General features: G+C 41.0%; 1 protein-coding gene across 1 annotated transcript in view; it reads left to right on the top strand.

Moving 5' to 3' along the window:
* The window catches only part of MEGF8 (multiple EGF like domains 8), an 86,058-nt gene that overhangs the window by 53,199 nt on the left and 15,487 nt on the right, over positions 1 to 17,372 (top strand). Inside the window, exons 11-14 of the mRNA XM_058860034.1 lie at positions 7,295 to 7,439; positions 9,934 to 10,165; positions 12,018 to 12,098; positions 15,063 to 15,177. Coding sequence (XP_058716017.1) covers positions 7,295 to 7,439; positions 9,934 to 10,165; positions 12,018 to 12,098; positions 15,063 to 15,177 — 573 coding nt within the window. The remainder of the gene's footprint in view (positions 1 to 7,294; positions 7,440 to 9,933; positions 10,166 to 12,017; positions 12,099 to 15,062; positions 15,178 to 17,372) is intronic.

The following is a 17,372-nucleotide window of genomic DNA, read 5'->3' as shown; positions in this document are numbered from 1 at the left end:
GAATTTTAATGAGTGTTTGGAGGAAAAAATGGGATTTTTGGGGGTTAAAATGGGATTTAAATGAGATTTTGGGGATTTTCAATGAGATTTTGGGGGGAAAAATGGGAATTAAATCGGATTTTGCGGAATTTTAATGAGAATTTGGGGGAAAAAATGGGATTTTTGGGGGTTTAAATGGGAATTAAATGGGATTTTGGGGGGTTTAAATGGGATTTTGGGGGGAAAAATGGGATTTTGGGGTTTAAAATGGGAATTAAATGGGATTTTGGGGAATTTTAATGAGATTTTGGGGGTTTAAATTGGATTTTGGGGATTTTCAATGCGATTTTTGGGGTTTAAATTGGATTTAAATGAGATTTTGGGGGTTTTCAATGCGATTTTGGGGGTTAAAATTCCATTTTTTGGGCTCATTTTCCTCAGATTTGGGCCATTTCTGGTCGGATTTTTTCGGGGTTTTTTTTGGGGGGATTCTCTCAATTTTGGGGAGGGGTCTCCTCAAATTTTGGGGGGTTTTTTTTACAGCCCCGACCCCATTTTTTCCACGCTGCCGCGATTTTGGGGGACACCCTGGTGGTCTCATTTTCAATGAGAATTTGGGGTTTAAAATGGGAATTAAATTGGATTTTGGGGGATTTAAATGAGATTTTTGGGGTTTAAATGGGATTTTTGGGGAATTTTAATGAGATTTTGGGGATTTTCAATGAGATTTTGGGGTTTAAAATTGGAATTAAATTGGATTTTGGGGATTTTCAATGAGATTTTGGGGGAAAAAATGGGATTTTGGGGTTAAAATGGGATTTAAATGGGATTTTGGGGATTTTCAATGAGATTTTGGGGTTTAAAATGGGAATTAAATTGGATTTTGGGGAATTTTAATGAGAATTTGGGGGAAAAAATGGGATTTTTGGGGGTTTAAATGGGATTTAAATGGGATTTTGGGGTTTTTCAATGAGATTTTTGGGGTTTAAATGGGATTTTTGGGGAATTTTAAGGAGATTTTGGGCATTTTCAATGAGATTTTGGGGTTTAAAATGGGAATTAAATTGGATTTTGGGGAATTTTAATGAGATTTTGGGGGTTTTCAATGAGATTTTGGGGGGAAAAATGGGATTTTGGGGGTTAAAATGGGAATTAAATGGGATTTTGGGGGGTTTAAATGGGATTTAAATGGGATTTTTTGGGGGTTTAAATGAGATTTTGGGGGGAAAATGGGATTTTTGGGGTTTAAATGGGATTTTTGGGGAATTTTAAGGAGATTTTGGGGATTTTCAATGCCATTTTTGGGGTTTAAATCGGATTTTGGGGATTTTCAATGCGATTTTGGGGGTTAAAATTCCATTTTTTGGGCTCATTTTCCTCAGATTTGGGCCATTTCTGGTCGGATTTTTTCGGGGTTTTTTTTGGGGGGATTCTCTCAATTTTGGGGAGGGGTCTCCTAAAATTTTGGGGGGGTTTTTTTTACAGCCTCGACCCCATTTTTTCCACGCTGCCGCGATTTTGGGGGACACCCTGGTGGTCTCATTTTCCATGAGATTTTGGGGTTTAAAATGGGAATTAAATTGGATTTTGGGGGATTTTAATGAGAATTTGGGGGAAAAAATGGGATTTTTGGGGGTTTAAAATGGGAATTAAATTGGATTTTGGGGAATTTTAATGAGAGTTTGGGGGAAAAAATGGGATTTTTGGGGGTTTAAATGGGAATTAAATGAGATTTTGGGGGGAAAAATGGGATTTTTGGGGGTTTAAATGGGAATTAAATGGGATTTTTTGGGATTAAATGGGATTTAAATGGAATTTTTGGGTGAAAAAATGGGAATTTTTGGGTTAAAATGGGAATTTTGGGGGAAAAATGGGAATTTGGGGATTAAATGGGATTTAAATGGGATTTTTGGGGGTCAAAATGGGAATTTTTGGGGTTAAAATGGGATTTAAATGAGATTTTTTGGGGGAAAAATGGGATTTTGGGGGTTAAAATGGGATTTTAATGCAATTTTGGGGATTTTCAATGCGATTTTGGGGGTTAAAATTCCATTTTTTGGGCTCATTTTCCTCAGATTTGGGCCATTTCTGGTCGGATTTTTTCGGGGTTTTTTTTGGGGGGATTCTCTCAATTTTGGGGAGGGGTCTCCTAAAATTTTGGGGGGGTTTTTTTTACAGCCTCGACCCCATTTTTTCCACGCTGCCGCGATTTTGGGGGACACCCTGGTGGTCTCATTTTCAATGAGATTTTGGGGGGAAAAATGGGAATTAAATTGGATTTTGGGGGGTTTAAATGAGATTTTGGGGTTTAAAATTGGAATTAAATTGGATTTTGGGGGGTTTAAATGAGATTTTGGGGGAAAAAATGGGATTTTTGGGGGTTTAAATGGGATTTAAATGGGATTTTTTGGGGTTTAAATGGGATTTTGGGGGAAAAATTGGATTTTGGGGGTTAAAATGGGATTTAAATGAGATTTTGGGAGTTTAAATTGGATTTTGGGGGTTTAAAATGGGATTTAAATGGGAATTTTGGGGATTTAAAGGGAATTTTTTGGGGTTCAAAATGGGAATTTTTTGGGGGTCAAAATGGGAATTTTTGGGGTTAAAATGGGAATTTTGGGGAAAAAATGGGAATTTGGGGTTAAAATGGGATTAAAATGGGAATTTTTTGGGTTAAAATGGGATTTAAATGGGATTTTTGGGGTTCAAAATGGGAATTTTTGGGGTTAAAGTGGGAATTTTTGGTGAAAAAATGGGATTTAAATGGGATTTTGGGGATTTTCAATGCAATTTTTTGGGTTTAAATTGGATTTTGGAGATTTTCAATGAGATTTTGGGGTTTAAAATGGGAATTAAATTGGATTTTGGGGAATTTTAATTGAGAATTTGGGGGAAAAAATGGGATTTTTGGGGGTTTAAATGGGATTTAAATGGGATTTTGGGGGGTTTAAATGGGATTTAAATGGGATTTTTGGGGGTTTAAATTGGATTTTGGGGGGAAAAATGGGATTTTGGGGTTTAAAATGGGAATTAAATCGGATTTTGGGGAATTTTAATGAGAATTTGGGGGAAAAAATGGGATTTTTGGGGGTTTAAATGGAATTTTAATGAGATTTTGGGGGTTAAAATGGGATTTTGGGGTTTAAAATGGGAATTAAATTGAATTTTGGGGAATTTTAATGAGAATTTGGGGGAAAAAATGGGATTTTTGGGGGTTAAAGTGGGAATTAAATGGGATTTTGGGGGGCTTAAATGAGATTTTTGGGGTTTAAATGGGATTTTTGGGGAATTTTAAGGAGATTTTGGGGATTTTCAATGAGATTTTGGGGTTAAAATGGGATTAAAATGAGATTTTGGGGAATTTTAAGGAGATTTTGGGGATTTTCAATGGGATTTTGGGGTTTAAAATGGGAATTAAATCGGATTTTGGGGAATTTTAATGAGAGTTTGGGGGAAAAATGGGATTTTGGGGGTTAAAGTGGGAATTAAATGAGATTTTGGGGGGAAAAATGGGATTTTTGGGGTTTAAATGGGATTTTTGGGGAATTTTAATGAGATTTTGGGGATTTTCAATGCGATTTTGGGGTTTAAAATGGGATTTAAATGAGATTTTGGGGAATTTTAATGAGATTTTGGGGTTTTAAATGGGATTTTGGGGATTTTCAATGAGATTTTGGGGTTTAAAATGGGAATTAAATGAGATTTTGGGGAATTTTAATGAGATTTTGGGGAAAAAATGGGATTTTTGGGGGTTAAAATGGGATTTAAATGGGATTTTGGGAGTTTAAATTGGATTTTGGGGGTTTAAAATGGGATTTAAATGGGAATTTTGGGGATTTAAAGGGAATTTTTTGGGGGTCAAAATGGGAATTTTTGGGGTTAAAATGGGAATTTTGGGGGAAGAAATGGGAATTTTGGGGGTTAAAATGGCATTAAAATGGAATTTTTGGGGGTCAAACTGGGAATTTTTGGGGTTAAAATGGGAATTAAATCGGATTTTGGGGAATTTTAATGAGATTTTGGGGATTTTCAATGAGATTTTGGGGAAAAAATGGGATTTTTGGGGGTTTAAATGGGATTTAAATGAGATTTTGGGGGATTTAAATGAGATTTTTGGGGTTTAAATGGGATTTTGGGGTTTAAATGAGATTTTTGGGGAATTTTAATGAGATTTTGGGGATTTTCAATGAGATTTTTTGGGTTTAAAATGGGAATTAAATTGGATTTTGGGGAATTTTAATGAGATTTTGGGGATTTTCAATGAGATTTGGGGATTTTCAATGAGATTTTGGGGGTTAAAATGGGAATTAAATCGGATTTTGGGGGATTTAAATGAGATTTTGGGGGTTTAATGGGATTTTGGGGGCAAAAATGGGATTTTGGGGTTTAAAATGGGAATTAAATTGGATTTTGGGGAATTTTAATGAGATTTTGGGGTTCAAAAATGGGATTTTTTTGGGGTTTAAAATGGGATTTAAATGGGATTTTAAGGGTTAAATGGGATTTAAATGGGAATTTTGGGTGAAAAAATGGGAATTTTGGGAAAAATTTGGGAATTTTGGGGGAAAAATGGGAATTTTTAGGGTTAAAATGGGATTTAAATGAGATTTTTGAGGTTAAAATACGAATTTTTGGTGAAAAAATGGGATTTAAATGAGATTTTGGGGATTTTCAATGCGATTTTGGGGATTTTCAATGCGATTTTGGGGGTTAAAATTCCATTTTTTGGGCTCATTTTCCTCAGATTTGGGCCATTTCTGGTCGGATTTTTTCGGGGTTTTTTTTGGGGGGATTCTCTCAATTTTGGGGAGGGGTCTCCTAAAATTTTGGGGGGTTTTTTTTACAGCCTCGACCCCATTTTTTCCACGCTGCCGCGATTTTGGGGGACACCCTGGTGGTCTCATTTTCAATGAGATTTTGGGGTTTAAAATGGGAATTAAATTGGATTTTGGGGAATTTTAATGAGATTTTGGGGATTTTCAATGGGATTTTTGGGGTTAAAATGGGAATTAAATCGAATTTTGGGGAATTTTAATGAGATTTTGGGGTTTAAAATGGGAATTAAATCGGATTTTGGGGGGTTTAAATGAGATTTTTGGGGTTTAAAATGGGATTTTTGGGGGTTTAAATGGGAATTAAATGGGATTTTGGGGGTTAAAATGGGAATTTTTGGGGTTTAAATGGGAATTAAATGAGATTTTGGGGGGTTTAAATGGGATTTTGGGGGGAAAAAATGAGATTTTGGGGATTTTCAATGAGATTTTGGGGTTTAAAATGGGAATTAAATCGAATTTTGAGGGATTTAAATGAGATTTTGGGGGAAAAAATGGGATTTTTGGGGGTTTAAATGGGAATTAAATGGGATTTTTTGGGATTAAATGGGATTTAAATGGAATTTTTGGGTGAAAAAATGGGAATTTTGGGGGAAAAATGGGAATTTGGGGATTAAATGGGATTTAAGTGGGATTTTTGGGGGTCAAAATGGGAATTTTTGGGGTTAAAATGGGATTTAAATGAGATTTTGGGGGAAAAATGGGATTTTTGGGGGTTTAAATTGGATTTAAATGAGATTTTGGGGGTTTTCAATGAGATTTTGGGGGGAAAAATTGGATTTTGGGGTTTAAAATGGGAATTAAATTGGATTTTGGGGAATTTTAATGAGATTTTGGGGATTTTCAATGCGATTTTGGGGAATTTTAATGAGATTTTGGGGAAAAAATGGGATTTTTGGGGTTAAAATGGAATTTAAATGAGATTTTGGGGATTTTCAATGCGATTTTGGGGGTTAAAATTCCATTTTTTGGGCTCATTTTCCTCAGATTTGGGCCATTTCTGGTCGGATTTTTTCGGGGTTTTTTTTGGGGGGATTCTCTTCAATTTTGGGGAGGGGTCTCCTCAAATTTTGGGGGGTTTTTTTTACAGCCTCGACCCCATTTTTTCCACGCTGCCGCGATTTTGGGGGACACCCTGGTGGTCTCATTTTCAATGAGATTTTGGGGTTTAAAATGGGAATTAAATCGGATTTTGGGGGGTTTAAATGAGATTTTGGGGGAAAAAATGGGATTTTTGGGGGTTTAAATGGGAATTAAATGGGATTTTTGGGGTTAAAATGGGATTTTGGGGGGAAAAATGGGATTTTGGGGGTTAAAGTGGGAATTAAATGAGATTTTGGGGGGAAAAATGAGATTTTGGGGGGAAAAATGGGATTTAAATGGGATTTTGGGGAATTTTAATGAGATTTTGGGGGAAAAAATGGGATTTTGGGGGGTTTAAATGGGATTTAAATCGGATTTTGGGGAATTTTAATGAGAATTTGGGGGAAAAAATGGGATTTTTGGGGGTTTAAATGGGAATTAAATTGGATTTTGGGGAATTTTAATGCGATTTTGGGGGAAAAAATGGGATTTTGGGGGTTAAAATGGGATTTAAATGAGATTTTGGGGGATTAAATTGGATTTTGGGGGTTTAAAATGGGAATTAAATGGGATTTTGGGGATTTTCAATGAGATTTTGGGGTTTAAAATTGGAATTAAATTGGATTTTGGGGGATTTTAATGAGAATTTGGGGGAAAAAATGGGATTTTTGGGGGTTTAAATGGGAATTAAATTGGATTTTGGGGGGTTTCAATGAGAATTTGGGGGAAAAAATGGGATTTTTGGGGGTTTAAATGGGAATTAAATGGGATTTTGGGGAATTTTAATGAGAGTTTGGGGGAAAAAATGGGATTTTGGGGGTTTAAATTGGATTTTGGGCATTTTCAATGAGATTTTGGGGTTTAAAATGGGAATTAAATTGGATTTTGGGGAATTTTAATGAGATTTTGGGGGAAAAAATGGGATTTTTGGGGGTTTAAATGGGATTTAAATGGGATTTTAGGGGTCAAAATGGGAACTTTTGGGTTAAAATGGGAATTTTGGGGGAAAAAATGGGAATTTGGGGATTAAATGGGATTTAAATGGGATTTTTGGGGGTCAAAATGGGAATTTTTGGGGTTAAAATGGGAATTTTTGGGTTAAAATGGAATTTTTGGGATTAAAATGGGAATTTTTGGGGTTAAAATGGGATTTAAATGAGGATTTTGGGGATTTTCAATGAGATTTTGGGGGTTAAAATGGGAATTAAATCGGATTTTGGGGATTTTCAATGCCATTTTTGGGGTTTAAATGGGATTTTGGGGGTTAAAATTCCATTTTTTGGGCTCATTTTCCTCAGATTTGGGCCATTTCTGGTCGGATTTTTTCGGGGTTTTTTTTGGGGGGATTCTCTCAATTTTGGGGAGGGGTCTCCTAAAATTTTGGGGGGTTTTTTTTACAGCCCCGACCTCATTTTTTCCACGCCGCCGCGATTTTGGGGGACACCCTGGTGGTCCTGGGGGGTCGCAGCGACCGCCGGGATTTCGGCAACGAGGTCTTGCTCTACCAAATCCGCTGCAATTCCTGGATCCTGCCCCCCCACACGGGTGAGGAGGGGTCCCCCCAATTTGGGGAGGGGTCTCCCGAATTTGGGGGGTCCTAAAATGGGGGAGGGGGTGAAAATTGGGTGAAAATCGGGTGAAATTTGGGTTAAAAATGACCAAAAAATGGTAAAAAATGGGGAAAATGAGAGGGGAATTGGGTCTGGGGGCTTCGGGAGGGGCGGGGTTTGGGGGTTCCCCAATTTGGGGAGGGGTCTCCGGAATTTGGGGGGTCCTAAAATTGGGGAGGGGGCGAAAATTGGGTGAAATTTGGGTGAAATTTGGGTTAAAAATGAGGAAAAAATGGTAAAAAATGGGGAAAATGAGAGGGGAATTGGGTCTGGGGTCTCTTTTTGGGAGGGGTTTGGGGGCTCCCCAATTTGGGGAGGGGTCTCGGGAATTTGGGGGGTCCTAAAATGGGGGAGGGGGCGAAAATTGGGTGAAAATCGGGTGAAATTTGGATTAAAAATGAGAAAAAATGGTAAAAAATGGGGAAAAAATGAGGAGGAATTGGGTCTGGGGTCTCTTTTTGGGAGGGGTTTGGGGGTTCCCCAATTTGGGGAGGGGTCTCTGGAATTTGGGGGGTCCTAAAATGGGGGAGGGGGCGAAAATTGGGTGAAAATTTGGTGAAATTTGGATTAAAAATGAGGAAAAATGGGAAAAATATGGTAAAAAATGGGGAAAATGGGTCTGGGGGCTTCGGGAGGGGCGGGATTTGGGGGTTTCTTAATTTGGGGAGGGGTCTCCGGAATTTGGGGGGTCCTAAAATGGGGGAGGGGGCGAAAATTGGGTGAAAATTGGGTGAAATTTGGGTTAAAAATGACCAAAAAATGGTAAAAAATGGGAAAGAATAAGGGGAAAATGGGTCTGGGGGCTTCGGGAGGGGAGGGGTTTGGGGGTTCCCCAATTTGGGGAGGGGTCTCCGGAATTTGGGGGGTCCTAAAATGGGGGAGGGGGCGAAAATTGGGTGAAAATTGGGGAAAATTTGGGTTAAAAATGAGGAAAAAATGGTAAAAAATGGGGAAAATGAGAGGGGAATTGGGTCTGGGGTCTCTTTTTGGGAGGGGTTTGGGGGTTCCCCAATTTGGGGAGGGGTCTCCGGAATTTGGGGGGTCCTAAAATGGGGGAGGGGGCGAAAATTGGGTGAAAATCGGGGAAAAAAATGGGAAAAAACAGGAAAAAATTGGGATTTTTGGGGGTTTTTTGGGATTTTTTTGGGAATTTTTGGGATTTTTGGGGGGAATTTTTTGGGGATTTTTTGAGATTTTTTGGGATTTTTTGGGGATTTTTTGGGGATTTTTTGGGATTTTTTTGGGGATTTTTTTGGGAATTTTTTGGGATTTTTGGGAATTTTTTGTGAATTTTTTGGGATTTTTGGAGAATTTTTTGTGAATTTTTTTGGGATTTTTTGGGGGATTTTTTGGCGATTTTTTGGGATTTTTTTGTGAATTTTTTGAGAATTTTTTGGGGATTTTTTGGGGGATTTTTGGGGAATTTTTTTGGATTTTGGGGAATTTTTTGGGATTTTTTGGGGATTTTTTGGGAATTTTTGGGGGATTTTTTGGTGATTTTTTGGGGGATTTTTTGGGAATTTTTTGGGATTTTTCGGGGGATTTGTGGGGGATTTTTTGGGAATTTTTTGGGATTTTTGGGGGATTTTTTGGGAATTTTTTGGGATTTTTTGAGGGGATTTTTGGGAGATTTTTTTGGAATTTTTTGGGGATTTTTTGGGAATTTTTTGGGAATTTTTTGGGATTTTTTGGGGAATTTTTTTGGATTTTTGGGGATTTTTTGGGAATTTTTTGGCGTTTTTTTGGGAAATTTTTGGGGACTTTTGGGGATTTTTGGGGGATTTTTTGGGATTTTTTTGGGAATTTTTTGGGGATTTTGGGGGATTTTTTGGGAATTTTTCTGGGATTTTTTGGCGATTTTTTGGGAATTTTTGGGGACTTTTGGGAATTTTTTGGGGGATTTTTTGGGATTTTTTGAGGGGATTTTTTGGGGTTTTTTGGGCCAAATTTGGGTCAAAAATTGGGATTTTTGGGGGGATTTTTGGGAATTTTGGTCTGAAATTTTCAGGATTTTTGGGGAAATTTGGGTCAAAATTTGGGATTTTTGGGGGGAAATTTGGCATTTTTTGGGGGAAATTTGGGTCAAAATTCAGGATTTTTTGGGGGGATTTTTGGGCCAAATTTGGGTCAAAAATTGGGATTTTTGGGGGGATTTTTGGGAATTTTGGTGTCAAATTTTCGGGATTTTTGGGGGGATTTTTGGGAATTTTGGTCTGAAATTTTCAGGATTTTTGGGGAAATTTGGGTCAAAATTTGGGATTTTTGGGGGTATTTTTGGGCCAAATTTGGGTCAAAAATTGGGATTTTTGGGGGGATTTTTGGGAATTTTGGTGTCAAATTTTCGGGATTTTTGGGGAAATTTGGGATTTTTGAGTGGGATTTTTTTGGGGTCTCTTTCCTGACGCCCCCTCCCCATTTTTCCCCCCCAGACCCCTCCCTGCTGGGACCCCCCATGCCGGGTTCGGTCTCTCACGCCCTGGCCCAGCTCGGGGGGCTCCTCTTCATCTCGGGGGGTTTCAATGGGGGGGTCCTGGGGGGGCTTTGGGGGCTCCGGGTGCCCCCCGAGCCCTGCGGGACCCTCCCGGACCCCCCCCGGTGCCACTCGGGGGGCTCCTGTGCCTGGTGCGGGGGGCGATGCCGGGGGGCTCTGGAGGCTGAGAGGTGAGATTTGGGGAGAAAAAGGAGAATTTTGGGAAAAAAAGGGGAAAATTTGGGAAAAAATTGGGATTTTGGGGGGGAAAATCTGAATTTTTGGGGGAAAAATCGGAATTTTGGGGGGAAAAATCTGAATTTTGGGGGGAAAATTCTGAATTTTGGGGAAAAAATCGGAATTTTGGGGGGGAAAATTGGGATTTTGGGGTGGATTTCGGGAGAAATTGGGAAAATTTGGGGGAAAATCGGGATTTTGAGGGGATTTGGGGGGATTTGGGGGGATTTGGGGATTTTGGGGGGCTTTGGGGGGCTCGGGGGGATCCTGTGCCTGGTGCGGGGGGCGATGCCGGGGGGCTCTGGAGGCTGAGAGGTGAGATTTGGGGAGAAAAAGGGGAATTTTGGGAAAATTTGGGGGAAAAACGGGAAAATTTGGGAAAAAAATGGGATTTTGGGGGGGAAAATCTGAATTTTGGGGGGAAAAATCTGAATTTTGGGGGGAAAAATCTGAATTTTGGGGGGAAAATTCTGAATTTTGGGGAAAAAATCGGAATTTTGGGGGGGAAAATTGGGATTTTGGGGTGGATTTCGGGAGAAATTGGGAAAATTTGGGGGAAAATCGGGATTTTGAGGGGATTTGGGGGGATTTGGGGGGATTTGGGGATTTTGGGGGGCTTTGGGGGGCTCGGGGGGATCCTGTGCCTGGTGCGGGGGGCGATGCCGGGGGGCTCTGGAGGCTGAGAGGTGAGATTTGGGGAGAAAAAGGGGAATTTTGGGAAAATTTGGGGGAAAAACGGGAAAATTTGGGAAAAAAATGGGATTTTGGGGGGGAAAATCTGAATTTTGGGGGGAAAAATCTGAATTTTGGGGGGAAAAATCTGAATTTTGGGGGGAAAATTCTGAATTTTGGGGGGGAAATCGGAATTTTTGGGGGAAAAATCTGAATTTCGGGGGGAAAAATCTGAATTTTGGGGAAAAAATCGGAATTTTGGGGGGGAAAATTGGGATTTTGGGGTGGATTTCGGGAGAAATTGGGAAAATTTGGGGAAAAATCGGGATTTTTGGTGGGAAAATCGGGATTTTGAGGGGGTTAGGGGGGGATTTGGGGTTTTGGGGGGCTCGGGGGGCTCCTGTGCCTGGTGCGGGGGGCGATGCCGGGGGGCTCTGGAGGCTGAAAGGTGAGATTTGGGGAAAAAAAGGGGAATTTTGGGAAAATTTTGGGGAAAAACGCAAAAATTTGGGGAAAAAACACGAAAATTTGGGGAAAAAACACGAAAATTTGGGATTTTGGGGGGCAAAAATCAGGATTTTTTGGGGTTTGGGGGGAAAAATTGGAATTTTGGGGGGGGGAAATTGGAATTTTGGGGGGGATTTGGGGAAAAATCAGGAAAATTTGGGATTTTGGGGGGGAAATTGGGATTTTGGGGGGGTTTGGGGGGGATAAATCGGGATTTTGGGGGGTTTTGGGGGGCTCGGGGGGATCCTGTGCCTGGTGCGGGGGGCGATGCCGGGGGGCTCTGGAGGCTGAAAGGTGAGATTTGGGGAAAAAAAGGGGAATTTTGGGAAAAAACGAGAAAATTTGGGAAAAAAATGAGAAAATTTGGGAAAAAATTGGGATTTTTGGGGGGAAAATCTGAATTTTGGGGGGAAAAATCTGAATTTTGGGGGGAAAATTCTGAATTTTGGGGAAAAAATCGGAATTTTGGGGGGGAAAATTGGGATTTTGGGGTGGATTTCGGGAGAAATCGGGAAAATTTGGGGAAAAAATGGGAAAATTTGGGGAAAAAACGGGAAAATTTGGGGAAAAAACAGGATTTTGGGGTGGTTTGGGGGCAGATTTGGGGAGATTTTGGGGGGATTTTAGGGATTTTGGGGGGTTTGGGGGCTCGGGGGGATCCTGTGCCTGGTGTGGGGGGCGATGCCGGGGGGCTCTGGAGGCTGAGAGGTGAGATTTGGGGAAAAAAATGGGAATTTTGGGAAAAAATTGGGAAAAATCGGAATTTTGGGGGGGTTTGGGGGGGAAAAATCGGGATTTTGGGGGAAAAAATCGGAATTTTGGGGGGAATTTGGGGGGGTTGGGGGGGAAAAATCGGAATTTTGGGGGGGAAATTGGAATTTTGGGGGGGATTTGGGGAGAAATCAGGAAAATTCGGGAAAAAAACAAGAAAATTTGGGAAAAAATTGGGATTTTGGGGGAGAAAATCTGAATTTTGGGGGGAAAAATCTGAATTTTGGGGGGAAAAATCTGAATTTTGGGGAAAAAATCGGAATTTTGGGGGGGAAAATTGGGATTTTGGGGTGGATTTCGGGAGAAATTGGGAAAATTTGGGGAAAAATCGGGATTTTGAGGGGATTTGGGGGGATTTGGGGGGATTTGGGGGTTTTGGGGGGCTTTGGGGGGCTCGGGGGGCTCCTGTGCCTGGTGCGGGGGGCGATGCCGGGGGGCTCTGGAGGCTGAAAGGTGAGATTTGGGGAAAAAAAGGGGAATTTTGGGAAAAAAACGGGAAAATTTGGGAAAAAAATGAGAAAATTTGGGAAAAAAATGGGATTTTGGGGGGGAAAATCTGAATTTTGGGGGGAAAAAATCTGAATTTTGGGGGGAAAATCGGAATTTTGGGGAAAAAATCGGAATTTTGGGGGGGAAAATTGGGATTTTGGGGTGGATTTCGGGAGAAATTGGGAAAATTTGGGGAAAAATCGGGATTTTGAGGGGATTTGGGGGGATTTGGGGGGATTTGGGGATTTTGGGGGGCTTTGGGGGGCTCGGGGGGCTCCTGTGCCTGGTGCGGGGGGCGATGCCGGGGGGCTCTGGAGGCTGAAAGGTGAGATTTGGGGAAAAAAAGGGGAATTTTGGGAAAAAAACGGGAAAATTTGGGAAAAAAATGAGAAAATTTGGGAAAAAAATGGGATTTTGGGGGGGAAAATCTGAATTTTGGGGGGAAAAAATCTGAATTTTGGGGGGAAAATCGGAATTTTGGGGAAAAAATCGGAATTTTGGGGGGGAAAATTGGGATTTTGGGGTGGATTTCGGGAGAAATTGGGAAAATTTGGGGAAAAATCGGGATTTTGAGGGGATTTGGGGGGATTTGGGGGTTTTGGGGGGCTTTGGGGGGCTCAGGGGGCTCCTGTGCCTGGTGCGGGGGGCGATGCCGGGGGGCTCTGGAGGCTGAAAGGTGAGATTTGGGGAAAAAAATGGGAATTTTGGGAAAAAAACGGGAAAAATCAGAATTTTGGGGGGGTTTGGGGGGGAAAAATCGGGATTTTGGAGGAAAAAATCGGAATTTTGGGGGGAATTTGGGGGGGTTGGGGGGGAAAAATCGGAATTTTGGGGGGGAAATTGGGATTTTGGGGGGGATTTGGGGAAAAATCGGGGAAATTTGGGGAAAAAATGGGAAAATTTGGGGAAAAACCAGGGTTTTGGGGGGAAAAATCTGAATTTTTGGGGGGAAAATCTGAATTTTGGGGGGTAAAATTGGGATTTTGGGGGGAAAATCCAGATTTTGGGGGGGATTTGGGGGGGATTTGGGGAGAAATTGAGAAAATTTGGGGTGAAAAATGGGAAAATTTGGGATTTTGGGGGGGTTTGGGGGGGATAAATCGGGATTTTGGGGGGTTTGGGGGGCTCGGGGGGCTCCTGTGCCTGGTGCGGGGGGCGATGCCGGGGGGCTCTGGAGGCTGAAAGGTGAGATTTGGGGAGAAAAAGGGGAATTTTGGGGAAAAAACGGGAAAATTTGGGAAAAAAATGGGATTTTGGGGGGGAAAATCTGAATTTTGGGGGGAAAAATCTGAATTTTGGGGGGAAAAATCTGAATTTTGGGGGGTAAAATCTGAATTTTGGGGGGAAAAATCGGAATTTTGGGGGGAAAATTGGGATTTTGGGGTGGATTTCGGGAGAAATTGAGAAAATTTGGGGAAAAAACAGGAAAATTTGGAATTTTGGGGGGGTTTGGGGGGAAAAATCAGAATTTTGGGGACAAAAATTGGGATTTTGGGAGGAAAAATCAGGATTTTGGGGAGGGAAATTGGGATTTGGGGGGAATTTGGGGGAAAATCAGGAAAATTTGGGTAAAAATCAGGAAAATTTGGGGAAAAAATCGTGATTTTGGGGGGTCTGGGGGGGAAAAATTGGGATTTGGGGGGAAAAATCGGGATTTTGGGGGGGAAATTGGTATTTTGGGGGGAAAATCCAGATTTTGGGGGGGATTTGGGGAGAAATCAGGAAAACTTGGTGAAAAATCAGGAAAATTTGGGATTTTGGGGGGAAAAAATTGGGGGTTTGGGGGGAAAAATTGGGATTTTGGGGGGAAATTGAGATTTTGGGGGGATTTGGGGAGAAATTGGGAAAATTTGGGAAAAAAGAGAAAATTTTGGGAAAAAAGGAGAAAATTTGGGGAAAAAATGGGAAAATTTGGGGAAAAACCGCGATTTTGGGGGGGTTGGGGGGGGAAATTGGGATTTTGGGGGGGGAAATCCGGATTTTGGGGGGATTTGGGGATAAATTTGGGGAGAAATTGGGAAAATTTGGGATAAAATCGGGAAAATCTGGGGGAAAAATGGGAAAAATTTGGGAAAAAATCGGGATTTTGGGGGAGAAAATTTGGGAATTTTGGGGAATTTTGATGGGAAAAATTGGGAATTTTGGGGGGGGAAAATGAGGAATTTTGAGGGGGAAATTTGGGAATTTTGAGGGGGAAAAATTGGGAATTTAGGGGGGGAAAATTCAGGAATTTTGAGGGGATTTGGGGAGAAATCAGAGGGTCCTGGGGGTGGATTTTGGGGAGGTTTGGGGGGAATTTGGGGCGGATTTTTTTGGGGGGTTTCTGGGTCGTTATGGGGATGCAAATGAGATGTTAATGTATGCAAATTAGATGCAAATGAGATGTAAATGATATGTAAATGACCCCCACAGGTTGGGGTGCTCCCCCATCCCCTCCCCCTGCGCCCCCTCCCCACGGGACCCCCTCGAGTGCCGGCGGCTCCGGAGCTGCAGCGAATGCCTGGCCCAGCACCCCCTGGGGGGCTCGGTGAGACCCCCAAAAACGCCCCAAAATACCCCAAAAACAGCCTGAAAACACCCCCCAAAATACCCCAAAAACAGCCTGAAAATACCCCCCAAAATATCCCAGAAATGCCCCAAAAACGCCCCAAAATACCCCAAAAACAGCCTGAAAATACCCCCCAAAATATCCCAGAAATGCCCCAAAAACAGCCTGAAAATACCCCCCAAAATATCCCAAAAACAGCCTGAAAATACCCTGAAGACACCCCCCAAAATATCCCAGAAATGCCCCAAAAACGACCCAAAATACCCCAAAAATGGCCTGAAAATACCCTGAAAATACCCCCCCAAAATATCCCAAAACCAGCCCAAAAATATCCCCCAAAATATCCCAGAAATGCCCCAAAAACGCTCCAAAATACCCCAAAAACAGCCAAAAAACAGCCCCAAAATACCCCAAAAACAGCCCAAAAATACCCCAAAAACAGCCTGAAAATACCCTGAAAACACCCCCCAAAATATCCCAGAAATGCCCCAAAAACGACCCAAAATACCCCAAAAGCAACCTGAAAATACCCTGAAAACACCCCCCAAAATATCCCCAAACCAGCCCAAAAATATCCCCCAAAATACCCTAAAAACAGCCCAAAAAACAGCCCCATAATACCCCAAAAACAGCCCAAAAACAGCCCAAAAATATCCCAAAAACAGCCCCAAAATATCCCAAAAACAGCCCAAAATTACCCCAAAACCAGCCTGAAAATACCCTCAAAATATCCCTCAAAATATCCCAGAAATGCCCCAAAAACGACCCAAAATACCCCAAAAACAGCCTGAAAACACCCCCCAAAATATCCCAGAAATGCCCCAAAAACAGCCTGAAAATACCCTGAAAACACCCCCCAAAATATCCCAAAAACAGCCCAAAAACGACCCAAAATACCCCAAAACCAGCCTGAAAATACCCTGAAAATACCCCCCAAAATATCCCAAAACCAACCCAAAAATATCCCCAAAAATATCCCAGAAATGCCCCAAAAATGCCCCAAAATACCCCAAAAACAGCCCAAAAATATCCCAAAAACAGCCCAAAAATATCCCAAAAACAGCCCAAAAACAGCCCAAAAACAGCCCAAAAACAGCCCAAAACCAGCCCCAAAATATCCCAAAAACAGCCCAAAAATACCCCCAAAAATAGCCCAAAAATGCCCCAAAAATACCCCCCAAAATATCCTAAAAATGCCCCAAAAACAACCCAAAAATAGCCCAAAAATACCCCCAAAATACCCCAAAACCAGCCTAAAAAACAACCCCAAAACAGCCCAAAACCACCCCAAAACAGCTCAAAAAACAACCCCAAAACAGCCCAAAACCACCCCAAAAACAGCCAAAAAATACCCCAAAAACAGCCAAAAAAAAGCCCCCAAAATATCCCAAAATACCCAAAAAACAGCCCAAAAATATCCCCCAAAAATCCCATTTTTTCACCAAATAACCCCATAAAAATCCCATTTTTTCTCCGAAAAAAACCCACAAAAATCCATTTTTTCACCAAAAAATCCCATTTTTTCACCAAAAAATCCCATTTTTTCACCAAAAATTCCCATTTTTTTCACCATCAAAAATCCCATTTTTCCACCAAAAAAAAACCAAAAAAATCCCATTTTTTTACCAAAAAATCCCATTTTTTCCCCCCAAAAATCCCATTTTTTCAACAAAAAAACCCATAAAAATCCCATTTTTTCACCAAAAAAACCTACAAAAAATCCATTTTTTCCCCAAAAAACCCCATAAAAATCCCATTTTTTCACCAAAAAAACCTACAAAAAATCCATTTTTTCACCAAAAAACCCCATAAAAATCCCATTTTTCCACCAAAACCCCTCATTTTTTCACAAAAAAAAACGCAGAAAAATTCCCATTTTTTCACCAAAAAAACCCATAAAAATCCCTTTTTTTCACCAAAAACCCCCATTTTTTCACCAAAAAAATCCACAAAAAATCCGTTTTTCCACCAAAAAATCCCATTTTTTCAGTGAGAAAACCCCATAAAAATCTCATTTTTCCACTAAAAAAATCCCTAAAAAAATCCATTTTTTTGCCGAAAAACCTCATTTTTTCACTGAAAAAAAGACCAAAAATTCCATTTTTTTCACTGAAAACAACCCACAAAAATTCAATTTTTTCACCAAAAACCCCTATTTTTTCACTGAAAAAACC

Source organism: Poecile atricapillus, chromosome 32 (genome assembly GCF_030490865.1).
Source record: "Poecile atricapillus isolate bPoeAtr1 chromosome 32, bPoeAtr1.hap1, whole genome shotgun sequence".
Lineage (NCBI taxonomy): Eukaryota > Metazoa > Chordata > Aves > Passeriformes > Paridae > Poecile > Poecile atricapillus.
The sequence above is the reverse complement of the archived record's forward strand: the minus strand, read 5'-3'. Positions and strand labels throughout refer to the sequence as shown.